This window comes from Pogoniulus pusillus, chromosome 32 (genome assembly GCF_015220805.1).
Source record: "Pogoniulus pusillus isolate bPogPus1 chromosome 32, bPogPus1.pri, whole genome shotgun sequence".
Taxonomy (NCBI): Eukaryota; Metazoa; Chordata; class Aves; order Piciformes; family Lybiidae; genus Pogoniulus; species Pogoniulus pusillus.
In genome coordinates, this window is record NC_087295.1 from 13,286,778 (window position 1) to 13,303,765 (window position 16,988).

A 16,988-nucleotide genomic window follows, 5' to 3' on the forward strand; every position below is an offset into this window, starting at 1 on the left:
CTCAAAACTGCTTGGTACAGTCTAAAAGAGTTGGGGCTGTTCAGTCTAGAGAAGAGGAGGCTCCCAGGTAACCTTATTATGGCCTTCCAGCATCTGAAGGGGGCTTACAAAAAGAAGCTGGGGAGGGGCTTTTTTAGGCTGCCAGGGAGTGACAGGACTGGGGGGAATGGAGCAAAGCTGGAGGTGGGGAGAGTCAGAGTGGATGCAATGAGGAAGTTGTTGAGCATGAGGGTGGTGAGAGCCTGAAATGGGTTGCCCAAGGAGGTGTTTGAAGCTCCATGGCTGGAGGTGTTTGAGGCCAGGCTGGCTGAGGCTGTGGGCAGCCTGCTCTAGGGTAGGGTGTCCCTGGGCATGGCAGGGGGGTTGGCACTGGCTGATCCTTGTGGTTCCCTTCCAACCCTGACTGAGTCGTTTGCTCTCTGTCTGGGCTTTGGGCTGAACTTCTCACTCTGACCTAACCTGCCGTCTGTATGATGAATCCATCTGCTTCCTAACCTCCCTGGCCGACCCTCCAAACGTACCTTGAGGGTAAGGCAAAGTCTTGGGTAAGGTGGAGAGGTGGGAGGAAGGTGGAAGGGTGGTTGGGAGCCCCTCCTGGGCACTCAGGTTTCTGGGAGGGCTGTTGTGTTTCTGTATTACCTTTTACCTTGTCTATTTCTGTCTATAACTGTATATACTATAACTATCTGCTTGTATACTGAGCTAAGCTGTAAATATAAGCTTCATTCAATTTCCAGAGCTGGCTGAGTCTAGTCTGGGTGATTTCCAAAGTGGGGGGGGGCAGGGAGGAACACCCAAACCATCACAAGATATCAACCTTAAAAACCTAAAACTATGACTACACCGCTATAGCTACCCACAACCACATTGCAGGTATATTCAAGTCTAAAACACAGGGCAAAAATGCATAATAAAAGACTTCATGTTAGACTTGTTTAGCTGACTCCAGAAGGCAAAGCACTGAGTAGTCCTCTAAAACTACTAACAGCTGAATTGAGTACAACTGTGATTCTTTAGGTGTCATTAGGGTCGCCGTCCCTGGAGCTGTTCAAGGCAGGATTGGACGTGGCACTTGGTGCCATGGTCTGGCCTTGAGCTCTGTGGTAAAGGGTTGGACTTGATGATCTGTGAGGTCTCTTCCAACCCTGATGATACTGTGATTATTCACATAGGAGATGGACAAAGATTTCTTTACTAATATAGGTTATCATAAAAAAATGAACCTAAACACCACCACAGGAATTTTTCCCCTTCATTCTTAGTGAATTGGGTTCCCAAGAAAAACAAGAAGTAAACCCCTGAGAGACAGATAATTCAGTAACAATGGGGAAAAATTAACTCATGAAAAGGTGGAAACTTGTATTATTATTTCTAAAAGGAACACAACCTTTTACTTGATCTGGTTTGTAAAAGCTCAAGAGGTACAACTGTGACCTTCATCGCTATATTCACACAAACATCTGTACCACAGTACCATTCTCAAGCAAAGCTTGTTACAGAACTACTTTAAACCAATCACCAACAGAATTAGGATGCTGCCAATACTAAATTTAGGAACACAAAGCCCAAAAGCTAATTGTTCATTTTAATCTAACATGACTTTATCCAAGCTTAGCTGTTCAAATCCACCAGAGCATTTACTATGTAAGGTTCTTATCAGTATGAAACAAATTTAAATGTTAAGAGCTTGCTACATATGTCTCCATCAAATGACTGCTTTTACTCCTAAGGTCAGTTTTATTGAGTCCTAGAAAGGTGACATAAGAGAAGATGCCCTGTTTAAGTTCCCTCACAGGCTCACAGGATGTTAGGGGTTGGAAGGGACCCAAGCAGATCATCGAGTCCAACCCCCCTGCCAGAGCAGGACAATCCTATCTAACACAGATCACACAGGAACACATCCAGACAGGCCTGGAAAGGCTCCAGAGAAGGAGACCCCACAGCCTCTCTGGGCAGCCTGTGCCAGTGCTCTGGGACCCTTCCAGTCAAGAAGTTCCCCCTTGTGTTGAGGCAGAATCTCCTGTGCTGCAACTTACACCCATTGCTCCTTGTCCTATCCCAGGCAGCAGTGAGCAGAGCCTGTCCCCCACTCCTGGCAGCCTTCAGATATTTATAAACATTTATCCAACCCCCTCTCAGTCTTCTCTCCTCCAGACTAAGCAGCCCCAGGTCCCTCAGCCTCTCCTCATCAGCCATGCCCTCCAGTCCCCTCATCATCCTCCTAGCCCTCCACTGGACCCTCTCCAGCAGATCCCTGTCCCTCTTCAACTGGGCAGCCCCAAACTGAACACAGTATTCAAGATGAGGTCTCAGCAGGGCAGAGTAGAGGGAGAGGAGAACCTCCCTTGATCTGCTGGACACACTCTGCCTAATACAGCCCAGGATGCCATTGGCCTTCTTGGCCACCAGGGCTCATTGCTGTGCCATGGGTAACTTGTTAGGCACCCTCATTTCCCCCAAGACCCAAAGACAGTGTAACAGAAGACTTAGTCTTGAGAGATCAAAACCATATATCAAAAATCTTCTCTTGTGGCCACACTGCAACTGCAATTCCACACAGAACTTTCTTTTCAAGCTATCTTTTTGTTAGCTAGACTCCTTTTAAAGCTTCCTTAGAAGATATTCTTGCCCATATTAACAAGGGAATTAAAGAAAGCCAACATCTGTGTGAGTTCTCAAATCCTGTTACTTAGAAATCAGAACTGCAAAGATTATATCTAACTACAGTTGTAAGGGACATTTGGAGGTGGGTAGCTGGTCCAGTTATTGCTCAAAGTATAGTCAGCTTCAAAGATGAACTTCAGTCAGGACAACAACAATGCAAGCTCTCAGTACCTGTAAGGACAGATATTCTACAGCCTCTCCAAGCAACCTATTCTGAAGAGTAACAACACATCCAATATGTGTGGGCTCCTCTTTGGTCTTTTGCAATGCACCTCCAAGAACAGCTTAACTCCGTCTTCTCTACAGGCATGATGAGAACAAAATCCTCAGGACAAGAATTAGTTTTTCAAAACCCCATCAAACATTAGCCTGAAGAGAGAGCATTTCTCTCACACAGAAACCTTTATTTAATCAGTGTCATAAATTTGTACTGTCCCAGCATGGAGCTTTCCAGTACTGAAAAAACTACAGGACTCTGCACAAGAAATCCTAACCTGATCCTTAGGACCTTAAAATGGGGCATGGGGGGAGGGAAAAAACAGTTATTTGGTGTCTTTTAACTGAAATACCCAAATACTTTACCCTAGGAGGAAGCATTTGAAATCTATCAATATCCTGGTGGTACTGGCTGACAGCCCAGTCAGCATGAGCCAGCAGTGTGCCCAGGTGGGCAAGAAGGCCAACAGCATCCTGGCCTGTATCAGGAGTAGTGTGGTCAGCAGGAGCAGGGAATTCCTTCTGCCCCTGTGCTCAGCACTGGTTAGGTCACACCTTGAGTCCTGTATCCAGTTCTGGGCTCCTCAGTTTAAGAAAGATGTTGAAGTGCTTGAGTGTGTCCAGAGAAGGGCAACAAAGCTGGTGAGGGGCCTGGAGCACAGCCCTGTGAGGAGAGGCTGAGGGAGCTGGGGGTGTGCAGCCTGCAGAAGAGGAGGCTCAGGGCAGACCTCATTGCTGTCTACAACTAACTGAAGGGAGGTTGTAGCCAGGTGGGGTTGGGCTCTTCTGCCAGGCAACCACCAAGAGAACAAGGGGACACAGTCTCAAGCTGTGCCAGGGGAGGTCTAGGCTGGATGTTAGGAGGAAGTTGTGGGCAGAGAGAGTGATTGGCACTGGAATGGGCTGCCCAGGGAGGTGGTGGAGTCACCATCCCTGGAGGTGTTTAAAAGGAGGCTGGATGAGGCACTTAGTGCCATGGTTTAGTTAATTAGAAGGTGTTAAGTAACAGGTTGGACTCTATGATCTCAAAGGTCTTTTCCCATCTGGTTGATTCTGTGATGTAGGTCTTGATAAGTGTAATTGTATGGGTGGGATTTATTCCAAAATGAACACAGTTTATTAATTTTGACATTCAGGGATCTCACCACAATACTTCATTATTAATAGGTTCTTTGCACACTCATGAAAGTGTTACACAGAGGGAAAAACAGGGAACCTGGGGACACTTCAGGAATAACTAGCAATAATGCAACAACCATCAATTCAGCCATTAGAAATTGGAAAGAGAACCTTGTGGTAGATACAGCTTGTCCACTAAAGGGACTCGAGAGGCTTTTGAGTACTTACTCACAAAATATTCTCTCCAGACTCCCAGGGCTGAATTAGTTTCCAGACAGTATCCAAACACTTGAAAGGAGTTCTGTCAGTGTCTTAATAACCTTTCAGGCTTCTAGACTTTCCTAGACTCTAATGGGGTGCTGGAAAAGAGGAAGCTATCTCTGACCTGTTCCTGGTTTCTCTTGGACTCCAGACTTGGCACAGAGGTTTGCAGAGGTGCAGAGCATTTCTCACCACGTTGTGAGGCTCTTAATGCTTTCTCCTGGTAAACTTGAGGCACAGCAAGTTTCCAGGTAGTTCAAGCCCAAACATCAGGGCTTGTTATTACATAGCAGGCAGAGCACGTCAGAGCAGGCTGTCAGTCAGAGCAGGCTGTCAGTCAGAGCAGGCTGTCAGTCAGAGCAGGCTGTCAGTCAGAGCAGGCTGTCAGAGCAGAGCACACTGCTTGCAATTTAGCTCCATTTAGATTATTTGCCCAAGTGTAATGGCTCCTTTAGCCACAGAGATTCACCAGCAGAATGGCATCTTGCCAAAACTGACCACATTAGGTAAAACCAGGGCTTGCTTACCCTTAACTTGGGCAAGACACTAACAAGTGCATAAACACCTGTGGGTGTATGCTTTTCACTTTGGGAGGAGGCACAATGGCACCAAGTCATAGAATCATAGAATCAACCAGGTTGGAAGAGACCTCCAAGATCATCCAGCCCAACCTAGCACCCAGCCCTATCCAGTCAACCAGACCATGGCACTAAGTGCCTCATCCAGGCTTTTCTTGAACACCTCCAGGGACGGTGCCTCCACCACCTCCCTGGGCAGCCCATTCCAATGCCAATCACTCTCTCTGTGAAGAACTTCCTCCTAACATCCAGCCTATCAGCAGAAGAGTGGGGCAAGCCAGGACATGTTTTGGGCCTATAGGTCTTCCATGACAACAGCATCAAGAAAAACTTATTAATTTAGATTTAGGAAAGCTTTCCTTAAAACATGGTTTACATCAGAAAATGCCTTTTACAAGATGGCATGAAATATCTTATCCTATTTCCAGCTCCTGCCTTAGTTTATTATTCTCATTCAGTGCAGCTCAGTTTGGCATCTAGTTAAGAACATTGTGCTCTTAAAAATGTTATTTTAAGATATTATTCCCTTTTCTAGTTCCTCTGTAAACTGACATTTGTTACTGCCTTACAGCTTCAGTAAAGAGCAGTACATTATTTAGTATATATACACAATCTACCCACAATTATCATTTACCATCTCTATCCATTAACCTTTACAGGAAGAGAGTTTATGAAACAAGCAGCCTGTACCTAACCTTTCTTAAGCTAAACACCACCACCAGCAGATAGGTACCACACTTTCCCAGCCATCATATAAACAGAATGCAAAGCTTGGAAGTTCTAACTTCAAGATCTGTTTTCCACTTCATCAATCCCTCTATTAACCCTAACCCAATCCCTCTATTAATACTTCATCATAAAGTTCCCAGAAAATAGGACTATCAAATACTGATAATACCAAGAAACCTTTGCTTCAGTATAAGCAACAAAATTATGCCTTCTACAGCATCAAATCAACCACCATTCGTTTGTACAGGCTTGAAAGCAGTTAAAGATCACCTGGTTCATGCTAGCACTTAAAGGTTTGGTGTTCTGCATTATAGATGAACTAAGAACTGTTTGCTTCCTCTCCTTGAAAATGAATCAACACACACTTCTGGAAAAGTTTCACATTCCTCAAAGTCCTTCTCAAGTCACCAAGAAAACAAGTTAGAAAACTAGACTGAAACAGTTTCAGGTCCTACAACACTTAAAATACTTAATGCTTTACTATAGGTCTTTCTACACCTACAAGGAAGCATTTGCAAGTCAATAAAAAGGACACTATCCGGAGTCATGCTTCTCCCTCAGTTTGTGACTTGCACTGGGTGACTACAAAGAGTGAGAAGTAGCAAAAGGAAAGGTAAAGGCTGTATGGCTAAAGGTAAGATGAGGACAGTGAGGTCTCTTCTTCTCCACCTTTGAACAAATGTGACATTAACTCAATTGCTCATGAAACAAGTCTTGGTTTCATGTTAATTTATTCCTTAGCTGTGGGTAAAACAGGACTTGGTTTCATGTTAATTTATTCCTTAGCTGTGGGTAAAACAGGACTATTTTCCATAGTCAGCAATGTAAGGGTAGCCTGAATCCCCTCTCCTCCCACCCAGTACCTTTCACAACTACAAGAGAGACCAAGGAAGTGGTCTGGCTGCATGTTCCCACGTCATTCTCCTGGCTGAGACATTGCAGCTGCTCATGCTGAAGCACAGCACACTATTTGAAGCTGAATGCCTGCTTTCTCTTAACCTGTGCCTCCTTGCAAAACACACAGATGCTTTTTTCTGGGTCATCACTCCAGAGAAAAGCAAGAGAAGGAAATGAAGGGGGAGACAGCTTAAACCTGCACCAAAATTGTAACCACGACTACAGCCACAGAAATGACTTTACCACAGCTCAACCCTATCTAAATTGGCATTGTTGCAGTCTCCACCACTTCACCTCTTAGCTTCAGAGATGTACTTCCTCTTTCTGTTCAGCACTAGTACATATCCATCTGTGTGGCAAATTGGTTTGGAGTGTTCAGCTGCTGAGATATTTCTTATTCCTCTGTCATTAGGTCTGTTACATGTTCTGCTACCTTAATATACTTAACCAAGCTTACGGTGTGGTCAGACAAATAAATCTCAGTACAAGATGGAAACCAGTAAGAGACTGAAGGAACAGAGCAACAGCAACAAACAATTTTAACCACTTGAGCCTATCTCTTGTTAGACTACAGAATAAGAAAGTGACAGAAACCTAAACCAACTTTTCTCAGCTAGAAACTACTACTATAATGGCTCTTTGGTGTTCAAAAGTGGTAACACTACTGTCAGGAATTACTTAGTGAATATACTGATAGTCTTCTAGCATAGTGAAACTTAACATTTACATAATGTTCTATGTGAAAGGTGAATAAACAAGATTTTAGTACTAGGTCTCACTTAACTTTTCCCCCTGACTTCACCAAACAGCATCAACTAACCGTCATGCAAATATACTCCCTTTTCAAGTCGGTAAGAAACTGTATCTTAGATGAAGTAACTAATTTTGCTATATGAAACTAACCCAAAGCTATTTTTGTTGCTAAATGCAGGACCCTGAGTGAAATAATGAATCCCAGAATCAACCACAGAATCAGAAAGGGTTGGAAAAGACCACAAGGATCACCCAGTTCCAAGCCTCCAGTCATGGGCAGGGACACCTCACACTAGATCAAGCTATCTAGAGCCTCATTCAGCCTGGCCTTAAACACCTCCAGGGACGTGACTTCCACTACCTCACTGGGCAACTCATTGCAGGGTCTCACCACCCTCATGCTAAAGAGCTTCTTCCTAAGATCCAGTCTAAATCTAACCATTTCTAGCTTTGTTCCATTCCCCCAGTCCTATCACTACCTGAATGAAGATTAATAGGATTCCATACTGTTTGACAGAAGCAGACTGCAGGATGTAAAGTTTACCATGGAACCTCATTTATTGTTATCTGTTCATTCTCTTAATATTTCAAGTGCGTGGTGACACCACAGTGGACTTAACTTTCAGAAACATCTCCCTCATGGTCTTTGTTCCTCAAGCTTTAATTTTACAAAACTTGATAACAGGACAGAATGATAGAATCAACCAGGTTGGAAAAGGCTTCTAAGATCATGCAGACCAACCTAGCACCCAGCCCTAGCCAATCAACCAGACCATGGCACTAAGTGCCCCATCCCGATTCCCTTGAACACCTCCACGGACAGCAACGCCACCACCTCCCTGGGCAGCCTATTCCAGTGCCAGTCACTCTCTCTGACAACAACATCCTCCTGACATCCAGCCTAGCCCTCCCCTGGCACAACTTAAGACTGTGTCCCCTTGTTCTGGTGCCGGTTGCCTGGGAGAAGAGGCCAACCCCACCTGGCTACAGCCTCCCTTCAGGTAGTTGTAGACAGCAATGAGGTCTGCTCTGAGCCTCCTCTTCTTCAGGCTGCACACCCCCAGCTCCCTCAGCCTCTCCTCACAGGGCTGTGCTCCAGGCCCCTCCCCAGCTTAGTCACCCTTCTCTGGGACCTTGACCGCCTGGACAGATGGGCAGAGTCCAAGGGGATGGCTTCAATAGCTCCAAGTGCAGGGTGCTGCACTTTGGCCACAACAAACCCATGCAGAGATACAGGCTGGGGTCGGAGTGGCTGGAGAGCAGCCAGACAGAGAGGGATCTGGGGGTGCTGATTGATACCCACCTGAACATGAGCCAGCAGTGTGCCCAGGTGGCCAAGAGAGCCAGTGGCATCCTGGCCTGCATCAGGGATGGTGTGGTCAGCAGGAGCAGGGAGGTCATTCTGCCCCTGGACTCTGCACTGGTTAGACCACACCTTGAGTACTGTGTTCAGTTCTGGGCCCCCCAGTTTAGGAGGGACACTGAGATGCTTGAGTGTGTCCAGAGAAGGGCAACGAGGCTGGGGAGAGGCCTTGAGCACAGCCCTACGAGGAGAGGCTGAGGGAGCTGGGATTGGTTAGCCTGGAGAAGAGGAGGCTCAGGGGAGACCTTATTGCTGTCTACAGCTACCTGAGGGGAGGTTGTGGTCAGGAGGAGGTTGCTCTCTTCTCTCAGGTGGCCAGCACCAGAATGAGAGGACACAGCCTCAAGCTGTGCCAGGGGAGATTTAGGCTGGAGGTGAGGAGAAAGTTCTTCCCTGAGAGAGTCATTGGACACTGGAGTGGGCTGCCCGGGGAGGTGGTGGAGTCGCCGTCCCTGGAGCTGTTCAAGGCAGGACTGGACGTGGCACTTGGTGCCATGGTCTGGCCTTGAGCTCTGTGGTAAAGGGTTGGACTTGATGATCTGTGAGGTCTCTTCCAACCTTGGTGATACTGTGAAAATATATCTTTTATCCTGAGGCAAAAAATCCCATGTCATGGAAACAGAAAACCAATGTAAGCTTACTTTCTAGCTCTTCTTTCTCAAAGTTTGTATTGATAGTAGAGCTAATTTTGCCCATATCCACAATGGCTTCTTCATCATGACCCTGAAAAAAAAAGAAAGACAGAAGTTGTAACTTAAAAACTAAATAGAATTTTTACACATCTACTTTAAATATAAATACAATTCATACATCTCATTCCAAACTAAGTTCTGTGCTTCTGAAGCTGTCTAAAATAGCACATGTTTTAAATGCCTTAGAAAGAAAACATTACTAAACCTCTACCCAGGTAGTCCTTCAAGAAAACATTACCATGTTTTGAAAGAAGAAGTGTAAAATCAAGAGACACACTAAATACCATGCACCTTCTGCAATGCTCTTGAGGTCACTGTGTAAGTGATGGAGACACATTTCAGGAGGGAGAAGTTTTACATTCAGCAGCAGTGATTTTATAAAGCATTATGTAAGTCAATATTCAGAGATCATGAACCCATTTGCTTAGGGAACAAGTCCTGTGTGAGATTTTCCAAAGTGTGATGGTTTGGGTGTTCCCTGTCCTGTCCCCCTTAAGAAAATCACCCAGACTAGACGCAGCCAAAATGGAAATTGGAGAATGAGGATTTATAGTTACAGCTTAGCACAATATACAAGCAGGTATTTACAATCTAGACAGCTATAGACAGAAATAGACAAGTTAAAATGTAATACAGAAACACAACAGCCCTCCCAGAAACCTGAGTCCTCAGGTGGGGTTCCCAACCACCCTTCCACTCCTCCTCTTTATTGCAGACTCTGCCTTACATTCAAGATGAGTAGCCAGGTGGGGTTGGTCTCTTCTGCCAGGCAACCAGCAACAGAACAAGGGGACACAGCCTCAAGCTGTGCCAGGGTAGGTCTAGGCTGGATGTTAGGAGGAAGCTGTTGGCAGAGAGAGTGATTGGCCCAGGGAGGTGGTGGAGTCACCATGCCTGGAGGTATTCAAGAAAAACCTGGATGAGGCACTTGGTGCCATGGTCTGGTTGATTGGCCAGGGCTGGGTGCTAGGTTGGGCTGGCTGAGTTTGGAGGTGTCTTCCAACCTGGCTGATTCTATGATTCTACGACAGGGGTGTTAGGAAGCAGAAGGATTAGTCACACAGATGGCAGGTTAAAGAGAAACTCTGTTATCTATAGTTATGTTCTTGTTCTTATCCATCTCAGCAAGCCTATGAGTGCAGCAGCCATCAGCCTTGTTTCCTCTTCACAGCCTATCATCTAATTCTTCTCACCTAAATATCCCAGCTAGGCTCAAACTAGCACAATAAATGAGAAGCTTCTGTGAACCTAAAGTTATACAAAGGAGCAGCAAAAAACATTATACAACTTGGAGGTCTCTCCAAGACCAACAGTTTTGTAAAGATCAAAACAACATTTTCACTCAGGTTTCAGACTGTTAACTGCACTCTTATGTAATTCCCCTTTTATAGGCACGAAATCAGAAAACAGCAGTTGCAAGATGATCTGCTCATATCCCATTACTACTGAATCCATCCCAGTCACATCACAAAAACACAGCACTGAAATTAGAGGCTCAAAAATAACACTTATGCCCCCAAATGAGTCCCCACATGTGCTCACACTGAGCACATCACTACAGCAGACCTTTAAGCTCAGTCTTGACAAAACTAAACCTCAAAATAACTGAGCAGTAGAAAACTGAATCTCACCTCAAACTTGACATCAAATGAGATTGAAGTTACCAGGGAGGTGGAAGAAAACAAGAAGGGCTTTTTCAAGTACACTGATAGCAAAAGATGAAGGAAAAGGTGGGTCCACTACTGCACAACGTGGGGGATATGCTAACTGAAGATGCAGAGATGGCAGAGTTGCTGAATGCATTCTTTGACTCAGACTTTACTGCTAAGGCCAGCCCTCAGGAACCTCAGTCTCTGGATGCAAGGGTGTAATACTGGAGAGAAGAGGACACTCCACCAGTCAGCCAGGACTGGGTTAGAGGTCACTTGTGCAAATCCATGGGCCCAATGGGTTGCATCCACAAGTGCTGAGAGAATTGTTGCTGAGCCTCCCTCTGTAACTTCTGGAGACTCATGGAGGACAGGAGAGGTGCCCAACAGTGGGAAGCCCACTGACACTCCAGTCTTCAAAAAAGGCAAGAAGGAAGACCTAGGCAACTACAGACCAGTCAGCCTCACCTCCATCCCTGGAAAGACAACGGAGCAGCTCATTCTGGAGGCCATCTCTAACCCTATGGCAAAGAAGAGGGTTATCAGGAGTAGCCAACATGGACTTACCAAAGGGAGATCTTGCTTAACTAGCCTGACAGCCTTCCACGATACCATGACCAAATGAGTTGATGAAGCTGTGGATGTCATCTACCTGACTTCAGCAAGGCTTCTGATACTGTCTCCCACAACATCCTCATGGATAAGCTCAGATGTGGCATAGATGGCTGGTCAGTGAGGTGGACTGAAAACTGGCTCCACAACAGAGTTCAGAGAGTGGTCATCAATAGCACAGAATCAAGTTGGAGGCCTGTGCCCAGTGGTGTTCCCCAGGGATCAGTACTGGGTCCAGTTTTGTTCAGTATCTTTATCAACAACCTGGATGAGGGCATTGAGATGGCCAATAATGCCAAACTAGGGGGGAAAGTGGCTGACAGCCTGTCAGATTGTGCTGCCAGCCAACAAGACCTGGGCAGGCTGGAGAGCTGGGTGAAGGCAAACCTTATGAAGTTCAGTAAGGACAAGTGCAGGGCCCTGCATCTGGGGAGGAACAACAACAGGCACCAGTGCAGGCTGGGGGCTGTCCTGTTGGAAAGCAGCTCTGTGGAGAAAGACTGTCCTGGTGGACAGCAAGTTCTGTGTGGGCCAATAATGTGCCCTTGTGGCCAGGAGAGCCAATGGCATTCTGGGGTGCATCAGGAAAAGTGCACCCAACAGGTTCAGGAAGGATCTTCTCTTCTACTCTGCCCTGGTGAGACCACACCTGCAATACTGTGTCCAGTTCTTGTCTCCCCAGCTCAGGAGACTGGGATCTGCTGAAAGGAGTCCAGCAGAGAGCCATGGGATGATTGGGGGACTTGAGCATCTCCACTATGGAGAGAGACTAAGAGTCCTGGGGCTGTTTAGTCTGGAGAAGAGAAGACTGGGAAGAGATCTGATCAATGTATACAAATATGTATAGGGTTAACACTCCTAGGGGAGTAACCCTGAACCTGACCCTAGGGGTCTTGGCCCCTCCCCAGGGGTGGGCCACACTCCAGGTGATGGTTAGCCCACTGCCCCCACTCCCTGTCCTATAAAACAGAGGAGCTTCCTGCTCCTCTTCCTCTTTTCTTCGCTCCCTCTGGACACACACACTCACACTGCATACCAGCACACCCCGTGGCAGCCACGAGGCAGAGACACCATCACATTGCTTGGGTTGTATCCATCCCTTGTTGTATTTTGCTGTTTTCCCTTCCTTATCCTTTGTAAACTCCCCTACCTCCAATACCTTTTCTAAGTTATTGTTAAACTTTTCCTTTTTAACTTCCAAATCGAGTGAGATTGATTTATTTGGGTGTGCTTACCTCTCTCTCTCTCTCTCTCCCTATCTTTGGGAAAAGGAGGGGAAAGAAGGGAGGGCACTCTATAAATTCTATAAATTGTCATTGGGTCTATTAAATTTATTAGAGTCTCTGGGAACTTGCATTTGAACCCAAGACAAAATATCTGAGAGGTGAGGGTCAAGTGGATGGGGCCAATCTCTTTGCTGGTCAGCAGCAGTAAGACAAGGAGCAATGGCTGCAAATTGGAACACAGAAGGTTTCACCTCAACAGGAGAAGAAACCTCTTTTCAGCAAGGGTGACAGAGCCCTGGAACAGGCTGCCAAGAGAGACTGCAAAGTCTCCTTCTCCAGAGACTCAAAACCCACCTGGATGCATTCCTGCATGAACTACCCTGGGCAATCCTGCCTTGGCAGGGAGGTTGGACTCAATGATCTCTGGAGGCCCCTTCCAACCTGTAAACCTCTGTGACTCTCAAAATATTTACATTCCTTTGCATACAATTCACTGTTTAACAGTTCACAAATTATAGCCTCCTGTCAGGACTGGTTCTCCAAAAGGACTGCTGCCTACCCTAAGGGTAAATCCTTTATTAAACACCTAACAATATATTAACCAGGCTATTTGCTAAAGAATATTCTCCTTGCTCTTTTCTGCTCCCTTGGGCACACACTTTGTTTCCTTATCTATCAGTGTGCTGGGATATTTTGGTGAGAAGAATTAGATGCTAGGCTGTGAAATGGAAATTATGCTGATGTCTGCTGCACTCATAAGCTTGCTGAGATGTAAAAGAACAAGAACACAAACATAGATAACAGAGTTGTTTGCTCTCTCTCTTTGGGGTTGCACTTTTCTCTCTAACCTAACTTGCTGCCTGACTAATCCATCTGCTTCCTAACTCCCCTGTCCAACCCTCCAAAGTACCTTAAGTGTAAGGCAAAGTCTGGGGTAAGGTAGAGGGGTGGGGAAAAGGTGGAAGGGTGGTTGGGAGCCCCTCCTGGGAACTCAGGTTTCTGGGAGGGCTGTTGTCTTTCTATATTACTTTTTAACTTGTATACTTCTTTATCTATTGCAACTATCTGCTTGTATATTGTGCTAAGCTGTCAATAGAAAGCTTCATTCAACCTCCAGAGCCACTGAGTCTAGTCCTGGTGATTTTCCACAGTGTAGGGGCACAGAGAACACCCAAAGCATCACAAGCAGCAACATTAGAAAGCCTAAGTTGACAGTTTTTTGGAGGCATCCTAGCTGCACTGGGAAGGCTGCAACACTACCAAGGGGGAGTCAAACATATTTACTTTCCAATTTATTTTGGTGACACAAAAATAGAAAATGATAGGACTGTAGTACACTCCAGCTCACAGAAACACATATACAAACAAATACTGCCTGTTACCAGAAAACTCAGAGACAGAAACAGATGAAGTATTACAGACTCTCTAAATTGAGAGTCTTAAGAGAGGAAAACCACCTAACGCAGGGTAAACTATGAAAACCTCTTCCACAATTAGCTTCATGGTTACAGCCACAGACTGATGAAATAGCCTGTACCTGACTTCTGCCCTGCCCCCAACAGTCCTTTTAGATAGGTGGGCAGAGGCCAATGGGATGAGATTTAACAAGGCCAAGAGCAGGGTTCTGCACTTTGGCCACAACAACCCCAAGCAGTGCGACAGGCTGGGGACTGAGTGGCTGAGAGTAGTCAGGCAGAGAGGGACCTGGAGGTACTGATAGATAGTAGGCTGAAGATGAGGCAGCAGTGTGCCCAGGTGGCCAAGACAGCCAATGGCATCCTGGCCTGGCTCAGGAGCAGTGTGGCCAGCAGGACAAGGGAGGTTATTCTGGCCCTGTACTCAGCAATGATCAGACCACACCTTGACTACTGGGTCCAGATCTGGGCTCCTCAACTCAAGAGAGATGTTGAGGTGCTGGAAGGTGTCCAGAGAAGGGCAACAAAGCTGGTGAGGGGCCTGGAGCACAGCCCTGTGAGGACAGGCTGAGGGAGCTGTGAGTAGCCTGGAGAAGAAGAGGCTCAGGGCAGACCTCATTGCTGTCTACAACTACCTGAAGGAACATTGTAGCCAGGTGGGGGGTGGCCTCTTCTGCCAGGCAACCAGCAATAGAACAAGGGGACACAGTCTCAAGTTGTGACAGAGGAAGTATAGTCTGGATGTTAGGAGGGAGTTGTTGTCAGAGAGAGTGATTGGCATTGGAATGGGCTGCCCAGGGAGGTGGTGGAGTCACTGTCCCTGGAGGTCTTCAAGAAAAGCCTGGATGAGGCACTTAGTGCCATGGTCTGGTTGATTGGCTAGGGCTGGGTGCTAGGTTGGCCTGGATGATCTTGGAGGTCTCTTCCAACCTGGTTGATTCTATGATACTTAGAAGGTTACCAAACACACAGGCTTTGAGCAACAAAAGAAAACAAGAATCTTCCTCCAGCTTGTAAGAGCTACTGCATGCTAAAGTTACATTGCAAACTGCAGAAAATACCCATGCAAGATGATAACCTCCTAATAACATTTTCACACTGCACTTTCTGAATACCTTATGTTATTATTATCCTTTACTGCAATAGCAAATGTACTCTGCCAAACTCACATAGAAGCAGCCTTCAAAGCCACATGAAGTAATCATCCTTGTCACACCCCGCTGGACTCCCTCCAGTAGATCCCTGTCCCAGTTGAAGAGGGACACAGATCTGCTGGAGAGGGTCCAGTGGAGGGCTAGGAGGATGATTAGAGGACAGGAGAGCATGGCTGATGAGGAGAGGCTGAGGGACCTGGGGCTGCTTAGTCTGGAGAAGAGAAGACTGAGAGGGGATTTGATCAATGCTTGTAAGTATCTGAGGGCTGCCAGGAGGTGGGGGGACAGGCTCTGATCACTGCTCCTTGGGACAGGACAAGGAGCAATGGATGTAAATTACAGCAAAAGTGGTTCTGTCTCAACACAAGGGGGAACTTCTTGACTGTAAGGGTCCCAGAGCACTGGCACAGGCTGCCCAGAGAGGTTGTGGAGTCTCCTTCTCTGGAGTCTGTCTGGATGTGTTAGATAGTATTGTCCTGTTCTGGCAGGGGGGCTGGACTGGATCATCTCCTTGGGTCCCTTCCAACCCCTAACACCCTGTGAGCCTGTGTAATGTCTTTTGAGATTAGAGAAAGGCATGCATGCCCTTGCAAACCATTCTATTACTACCTCAAAGTACTCAGCCTATGCAAAGACTCTTCCAAGAATAAACCATTATTAACCACAAATATCACACATGAAGCAAGCATATAATTTATAGCCTTTGTTTTAAAAAAATCCCCAAATCTACAAATCATAACCAATTGTGATGCCAACAGTAAGTCTCACCATAATCTACTTTTGCCTTACAGCAGGTAAAAAAACCCTAAATAATTCAACTATGCAATAAAATAATTCCAAGCTACAACCTTTTCTAATAATAGACTCTGTAGGGCATAGGGAAGAGATTTAACAGGGCCAAGTGCAGGGTTCTGCACTTTGGCCACAACAACCCCAAGCAGCACTACAGACTGGGGACTGAGTGGCTGGAGAGCAGCCAGGAGGAAAGGGACCTGGGGGTACTAATAGATAGTAAGCTGAAGATGAGGCAGCAGTGTGCCCAGGTGGCCAAGAGAGCCAATGGCATCCTGGCCTGCATCAGGAGCAGTGTGGCCAGCAGGACAAGGGAGGTTATTCTGCCTCTGTACTCGGCACTGCTCAGGCCACACCTTGAGTACTGTGTCCAGTTCTGGGCCCCTCAATTCAAGAAAGATGTTGAGGTGCTGGAAGGTGTCCAGAGAAGGGCAACAAAGCTGGTGAGGGGCCTGGAGCACAAATCCTATGAGGAGAGGTTGAGGGAGCTGGGCCTGTTTAGCCTGGAGAAGAGGAGGCTCAGGGGTGATCTTATTACTGTCTACAACTACCTGAAGGGGCATTGTAGCCAGGTGGGGGGTGGCCTCTTCTCCCAGGCAACCAGCAATAGAACAAGGGGACACAGTCTCAAGTTGTGCCAGGGTAGGTCTAGGCTGGATATTAGGAAGAAGTTCTTCACAGAGAGAGTGATTGGCATTGGAATGGGCTGCCCAGGGAGGTGGTGGAGGCACCGTCCCTGGGGGTCTTCAAGAAAAGCCTGGATGAGGCACTTAGTGCCATGGTCTGGTTGATTGGTTAGGGCTGGGTGCTAGGTTGGACTGGATGAGCTTGGAGGTCTCTTCCAACCTGGTTGATTCTACGATTCATA

General features: G+C 46.5%; 1 protein-coding gene across 1 annotated transcript in view; it reads right to left on the reverse strand.

The window, feature by feature from the left end:
* SLC4A7 (solute carrier family 4 member 7) overlaps nucleotides 1–16,988 on the reverse strand; it is a 110,504-nt gene that overhangs the window by 61,438 nt on the left and 32,078 nt on the right. The window contains exon 2 of the mRNA XM_064169811.1: nucleotides 9,222–9,303. Coding sequence (XP_064025881.1) covers nucleotides 9,222–9,303 — 82 coding nt within the window. The remainder of the gene's footprint in view (nucleotides 1–9,221; nucleotides 9,304–16,988) is intronic.